The sequence below is a fragment of the Anthonomus grandis genome, chromosome 17 (assembly GCF_022605725.1).
Source record: "Anthonomus grandis grandis chromosome 17, icAntGran1.3, whole genome shotgun sequence".
Classification (NCBI taxonomy): domain Eukaryota; kingdom Metazoa; phylum Arthropoda; class Insecta; order Coleoptera; family Curculionidae; genus Anthonomus; species Anthonomus grandis.
This window is the reverse complement of record NC_065562.1, coordinates 2,616,754-2,624,165: the sequence shown is the minus strand read 5'-3', so window position 1 is coordinate 2,624,165 and position 7,412 is coordinate 2,616,754. Positions and strand designations below refer to the sequence as shown.

General features: G+C 31.4%; 1 protein-coding gene across 1 annotated transcript; it reads left to right on the top strand.

Annotated features, from left to right (window-relative positions):
* The first annotated feature begins 729 nt into the window (after positions 1–729).
* LOC126746576 (uncharacterized) lies at positions 730–1,897 on the top strand. Its single transcript, XM_050454881.1, has 2 exons — positions 730–1,580; positions 1,634–1,897. Exons 1-2 carry the CDS (start codon positions 747–749, stop codon positions 1,895–1,897), a joined length of 1,098 nt encoding a protein of 365 aa, XP_050310838.1. The 5' UTR covers positions 730–746.
* Positions 1,898–7,412: the final 5,515 nt, after the last annotated feature.

The following is a 7,412-nucleotide window of genomic DNA, read 5'->3' as shown; positions in this document are numbered from 1 at the left end:
CAAATAAAAAACTTGTTAAAAAAAAATGATAGAAAAAACTGGAAAAGTAATTTTACTGAAAGACTTGTCTAATTTAGCATCAGTTAAAAATGTGAAGAGGGATAATTTGGCCTACTGCATTAAGCTAATACAGGATAAATATGGTAAGAACGTACGTAATATACCTGTATTTAAATCATAAAATTTACTTTTTATCTTAGAGTGTGAAGTTTCTGTTCTAAAAGATGATGATTCAAATTTCCAAGCACTGTTTGCCCAAACTCCTAATATGAAAAATATTTTTGAATATTTTCCCGAATTTATAGCAATTGATGCTACATACAAACTCTTAAATATAGGTATTCCACTTTATTTAATGCTAGTAGAAGATGGCCAGTGTCAAAGTCAGATAGTGGGCATGTGCTTAATGGTTTCGGAAAGTAAAGAAAATATTAGTTGGTTTTTAAGCACTTTTAAACAACTTAACGGGAAAGCCACAGAAACTAAATGTATTATTACAGATAAAGATATGACCGAGCGAGATGTAATTAAGGAATTGTTTCCTAAAGTTTCATTAATTTTATGTATCTTTCACACAATGAGAAGCTTCCGTCGTGAAATAAAGTGCGAAAAAATGGGTATAACTGAAAGTCAAAAAAACCTATGTTTAGAGTATTTTCAAAATTTAGTTTATGCCAAATCTGAAGAAGATTTTACAAAAGCCTAGCTTTAAGGAAATTGCACCAAAAGCGGTCTTAAGCTATTATATGAAAAATTGGCATGATATTAAGCATCAGTGGTCAATGCATACAGAATTCTGCAAAAATAATTTTCTTAATAATACTAATAATAGATTGGAATCTATTAACGGTAAAATAAAAGATGTTATTTCAAGAAATAGCAGCCTTGAAGACTTTTTCATAGGATTCTTTAAAATAACATCTAGTATGAATTCCGAACGCGCCCATAAGTTCATATATAGTGAATTAAAACGGACTGTTACTAAATTTGAAGCTGACAGTGTTGAAGCTCGATATTTAAAGCTATTGACAAAAGAACCTGGAAAACAATTAATCAAACAGCTAGAATTTTCAAGAAAGGTAAAAGATATACAACAGGATTTAGCACTTCATAATTCCTTTTTAATAAAATCTTCAGAAGGGACGATTAATACGGACATTTATAAATGCTCTTGTTCATATTTTATTTCCATGCTTTTGCCGTGTCGTCATATATTTGCTGTCAGAAAACTATTAAATCAGCCTCTATTTGATCCCCTCTTGCCAGATAAAAGATGGACTGTAAGTTACAACAAATCAGTGTTATTCCCAGAATCGATGCCTGACGAAAATGAAACTGAAAACATTTTTCCAAATGTTGCTATTACCATAGCAAAACCAAAACATATAGTCTCATATGGCCAGAAACGACGGAATATCTTACCAATAACTAATAGTCTTGCGGATCTAGCCGCTCAGCGGTCAAATATGTTATACGAAAGACGAAAACAATTATTACTTACTATTAAGAAATATTGGGAAGAAGATATTGATATAAAAATTTTACCAGTCAGTGCAATAGATAGTCTTAATGGAGACAAGGTATATTTTTCACTAACTATAGGTATTTCTAATTTTATGAAATGTTTTTTTAGGAGAGTCAATTAGTGTCGGCTGATACGTCCCCTGATGACATTAGTAACAATAATAATTGGAATTTAGAAACGGAGCACTTAGAAAATAATGTCTGGGTTCCAGCAGAAAACGTGATTGTAGAAGAACTAGTTGAAAATAATGATGAAATTGAAAATTTGGATGCATCTTCCTCAAATAAGATTGTCATACTGGAAAATATTGTACTGCCTAGTACTAGTCAAATTTTAAATAATGAAAATACTAAAAACATGGTATCTAAGTAAAAAACTTTCAATATAAAAAAAATTATAAAAATATTTTAATTTTTTAGGAGTTGGATAATATTAAAATGCCAAAAAAAATTAAAAAAAGAGGTAGAGTAAAAGGTGAGGCTCTGACAACCATTGGCTTGCCTAAAAGAAGAAAAATTAATAAAAAACCTACGCCATTTGCCAAACTTAGCATTAGTGAAAAACAAAGATTTATTCTAAGGTTGCTAAATATAGATAATAACGAATTTACATTCATTAATGACGATATTAAAAAAATTACCAAAGATGATGTTCATTTAATGGAATTTAACTGCAAAATTTTTGATGACAATATAAATTTACAATTAGTCAAGTACGTTCTATAATAATAATAATAATAATAATGTAATAAAGTATACCTATTATACCTATTATCTACTTCGTATCTGTTTTAGCTTTACCGACCTGGCTTTCCAGGAGATTATTCAAATTATATCTTCAAAGAAAGAAACAATTAAATTTGTATGTTCATGTTGTGGTGCTGAAATAGATACAACAAATTTTAAAATATGTTCCAGTTGCCTCGGAAGATACCACACAAAATGTATTGGCAAAAAAAAAGTCAGAAACGATTGGTGTTGTCCGGCATGCTTTTGTAACCTTAATTTATTTTGACTCAATTAAGTCTAATAAAAGCATTTTATTGTACGTAATTATTATGTTTTAACACCTTAATAATACCTCCTAGATTACCTTATTACTATCCCAGTCACATATCACCTATTTTTAACCGGTGTATACGTAATGTTTGTATAACCTCACTTTTTTCCCGGTCGACACCTATTTAGCCGGGATATATATTGCCATTAAGGTATTATGACGTCATCTATGAGGTAAGATAATAGAATAACGGTCAAATATGCTCAGCCGTTAACGGTTTTCTAGCCACAACGAATATTTAATCTCAACCACAGAAATTCACAAAAAATACGCAAAATTCGCAGAAAATAAACAAACAATAAAAGAAAATAAAAACCTAACCTCATTTTTTTCGCGGCTAGATTTATTCAGCCGGTAAACGTGTCATTTGTGACGTAACAGATGACGTCATATCTATTTTACCGGCTGAATATCGCCAGCCGTTAACGGTTGACTAGCCACAGCGTTTAATATTAGGCCAAATTTAAACTTCCAATATTTCGGAAACTATTAATTTTTGGACGCGATAACCTTATACAAAGTTAACCTTATTTTTAATTATCTTTATGAAAAAATTATAAAAATAGGGAGTTTCCATTTTAAAAAATTGACTTTTAATGATTTTTAGTTTCCGAGATATCGATCGCGTCTATTCGTCGTGAGACACCCTGTATATACGGAAAGGGTCTATAATTTAGATAAAAAAAGTATTTATAAAAATTTTGAAAAAGAAAAAATTTTAAAATAAAAATTAAATATGAAAAAATGTGAGAAATTAATAAGATTCCCAAGCAGACAAACTGGCATAAAATCCCTAATTTCCCAGAACTATGGGCGATTTCTTGAAAACAGCCCAAATTTTGAGCTTAAAAATTTGAAAAATTCAAGTACTGTTTTTATTTTTGCATCAAGTTCTATATAATAATGCCCACAAAAAAGGTAATATAGCTTTTTTCCCTAAATTGTATAATAAAGAAGCTATAGACGATTTTTTGAAAATGGCCCAAATGTTAAGCCCAAAAATTTCGAAAAATCGAAATATTTAAAAAAATAAAAAACAAAATTACCATGAGGTAGAGTATTAAATTATCATCAAAAAAAGTTTATAACTCTTTTCTAAGTATCGTAATAACGGCACAAAAAAAATCCGAAAAATCAGTTTTCTTATTTTATTTATTTATTTATTATTTATTTATACACGGGATCAACCCCATTACAAAAAATATATATATTTCTGAAAAAGAAATAAAAGCTATACTACCTAACCACTAATTACTAATTAACAATAATTATCAGACTTAATCTTAATACCAAGGATAATTAAACCGTTTTACAAGTAGTAACAATATTCTCTCAAAATCAAAACAATTAACAATGCAAAATTAGGTAAGAAAAGACAAAATATATTATTATCAATGACAATGATCAAATGTATTTCAAATCACTAATCATGGAGCAAAATTAATTCAAAAAACAAAATCTTACAAACTCTTAATAAGACTCCTAAAATGCAATAAGGAAATTCCTAAAACTTCAATTCCAGTAGAGTTTACAAGCCTCAAGGTCCTTTCGACAGGCGAGTGCATAGCATAGTTGGTACGATGATAAGGCAAAGAAAACAATCGATTTGCCCTCAGATTACGGTATGGAATATTAAATGAAATCCTATTAAGTAGTTCGGGACAAATCACAAGGCCATTCAAAAGTTTATAAATAAACACAAAATCATTCTCAGTGCGTCTCTTAAGTAAACTCCGCATATTCAGCAAGTTCATTGCTTCATCATAACAATGGTCATTAGGAACTGGAATGCGAAGTTTATAAAGGCAGAATCGTAGAAATTTATTTTGAACCCTCTCCAGTGCCATACAATTATTCATGTACAGAGGAGACCAAATTATTGATCCATACTCCAACAAAGAGACAACAAGTGATATGTACAACCTTTTGCAAGTTTCTTTGCAAGTTTTTGCAAAGTAAATCTTTTTAATCTTTTCTTAAAAAATGAATCAAAAATTTGCTCTAATCAAAAAATTGTTAAGTAGGAAACGCTTTTAGGAGGGAAAATGTGTTCACAAAATTTAAAAATATTCAAATTCAAATTATAAATATTCAAATTTGGGTATTTTTTTCCCTAACTGAAGGCTCCCATTGAAATTTAAACCAATATAAGTGGATGATTTTTTTGTTGTATGTACACGTCATCCGAGTGACGTGTATCGAAATGACGTAGATATACGAACATATCCGAAGATGTAAAAGTGAAAGTACCGAGTGTTCGAGAGCGTCGAATCGTGTCCGCTTCGGGGGGGGAGAGGAGGGGGTAAAGTACTTAGCAGGCGATGCTCGGTGGTCTCGGAGAAGTCATTTTCCTGGTGACCACAGAAAACAAAGGGAGGATAGAAGAAAAACGTAAATGGTAACAGCTGCTGGGATGATTAGTTCGGATCACATCCACCGTGCGCTACGGTCGTCTTAAAATGAATCGATAAAATGCTTTTCGTTTTTTTGGGTAGGTGGCGGCACCATGACCAGTGAATCACAGAAATAATTAATCACATGACTGTAAGTTTTTGAACTTCAATCAAATACTTGTATTTAGAATTTGTTTTCGTTTTCGTCTCGTTTTGTTCTTTCGTTGGCGTTGGCAGTGTTTCCAAGAAACAAGAAATTAAAATTTTGTTTTTTATAATAGTTTCAGTAGTGTGTTTATGTGTATGTTACTCTCACGAGATGTGTCATAGAAAAATCCCCTTTAGAAAGAAAGAAAAACGGAAAAAAAGTGGCTGCTCTGTGGGGTTTAATTTAGATTTACGACTAAGTATTTGGATTTGGATTTTTTAGGGGTGTAAGCTCGGGTGTAAGTATGATGTTATTATAGTTAAGTTTATTTTGTGTTCTACAATATAAGTAATTTATATTTTGCTATAAGGACTAAAAAGAATCTTTAGAGTAGTTGGAATAACAAGATCTGGTAAGTAGGATCCAAACAGAACCTTTTTTCAAGCTTTTCTCTGTAGGTACACCTGTTAAGCAAAAAGAAACGCCTTTACTAAGGCGACTAGGCGACTATACGTACCGCTTGGTAATTTTTTTCCTTTTATTTCAGCTCTAGTAAATAATGATATTGACTGGTTGTGCTCCACAATCGCACAATAAAAAGTGTTGTGTAACTGGCTGGTCATAATCGAGATAGCAAGGTTCATCGATTTCCAAAAAACAATCCAGAAATATATAAAATATGGCTATCCCTCATTAAACCTCCCAAGTACAAAGATTTAAGTGTAAATCAAATTTATAACAGATTTTTTGTTTGTGATCTTCATTTTGAAAAGGGGTTGCAAAGTGCTAGAAACAAAAAGAGGCCTTAAAAGATGTGCCATACCTACTCTTAATGTTTTGGGTAAGTGTAAAAGTAATATTTTCATAGATAGATATACAACTTGTACAGGGTGCCTCTGATTAAGTCGGCACTATTGGTATCTTTGTTAATATTTAAGATACAGGGTCGGTTAAATTAGCAAACTAGTAGGATTTTTTCTGTTGATTAAAATGGAGAAAACAGAAAAAAAATTGAACATCGCGTTTTCGAGAAAATGTGAAAAATGTACTTTTGTTAAATGGAATCCCCTGTATATTTTTACATAAGTCAAAAGATAATAATTTTCTTAATAAAAGAGATTATTTACACTAATAGCCTAAACCTAAAAATAACAAAGTTATAGCGATATTAATAATTTTGTCAAATTTAGGCAAGTTGGCCTTGAACTTTTTGAGAGCAAAACAAATAAATCATTGTTTGAATAATAAAATGACAGTAGCTGTAAAGATTTTATTAAATAAAGAAATACTGACAGTTACATGTTAAAAGCACCACTCTAAGAGTGACATAGGACTTTCCTCTTGTGCTTGTGTTTACCATAAAAAAAAGCAAAATTTGTGATTTTTGTAAAATCTAAATTAGTAAAATGCCTTTTACGCATATTGAAAAATGTGATATGTTAGACGACATACCTTGTATGTCGAAAAAATAGTGACAGAGCGCTAGAAGAGTACCGCCAGAGATTCCAGACTCGTAACTTGCCAAACCGTAGATACTTTTTAATTCTCTACAGAAAATTTAGAAGAAACGAGAACGTGTTTAGAAGAACTAGAAGAAGGAACCAATTTATAGTAAGCGAGGATGTTGAAATTTCTATTTTGGCATATTTTGAAGCGCATATGGAAAATTCAACTAGAGATTTAGCAAGAGCTTACGGTGTGAGCTTAGTAACAATTTGGCGGGTCTTAAGGAAACACAAATTTGTGCCATATAAGTATCGACCAGTAAAAACATTGTTGCCTAGCGATAACGAAAGAAGACTTGCTCTTTGCAACTGGTTACGTAATGCATATGAAGCTAATGATAATATTTTAAACCGTATAATTTGGAGCGACGAAGCTAATTTTTCAAACAAAGGTATGTTTAACCGTAAAAATGTACACTATTGGTCCTAAGAAAATCTTTTCCTTACTGATCCCAGAAATCCTCAAAATCAATTTAGTATAAACGTTTGGTGCGGCTTAATAGAAAGCCAAGTAATAGGACCTGTGTTTTATGATGGCACTTTGACTGGAAGGAGATATGTCGATCTCATATTATCTGGAGCGCTGGAAGATTATTTGGATAATCTTAACTTGGAGAGACGGCAACAAATCTATTTTCAACAGGATAGAGCACGTCCCCATCAACTAAATGATGTAAGAATATTACTTAATAGACTGTTTGACGATAAATGGATTGCGGCACGTGGCCCGATTCGTTGGCCACCTAGGTCACCAGACCTAACCCCTCTAGATTTTTATTTTT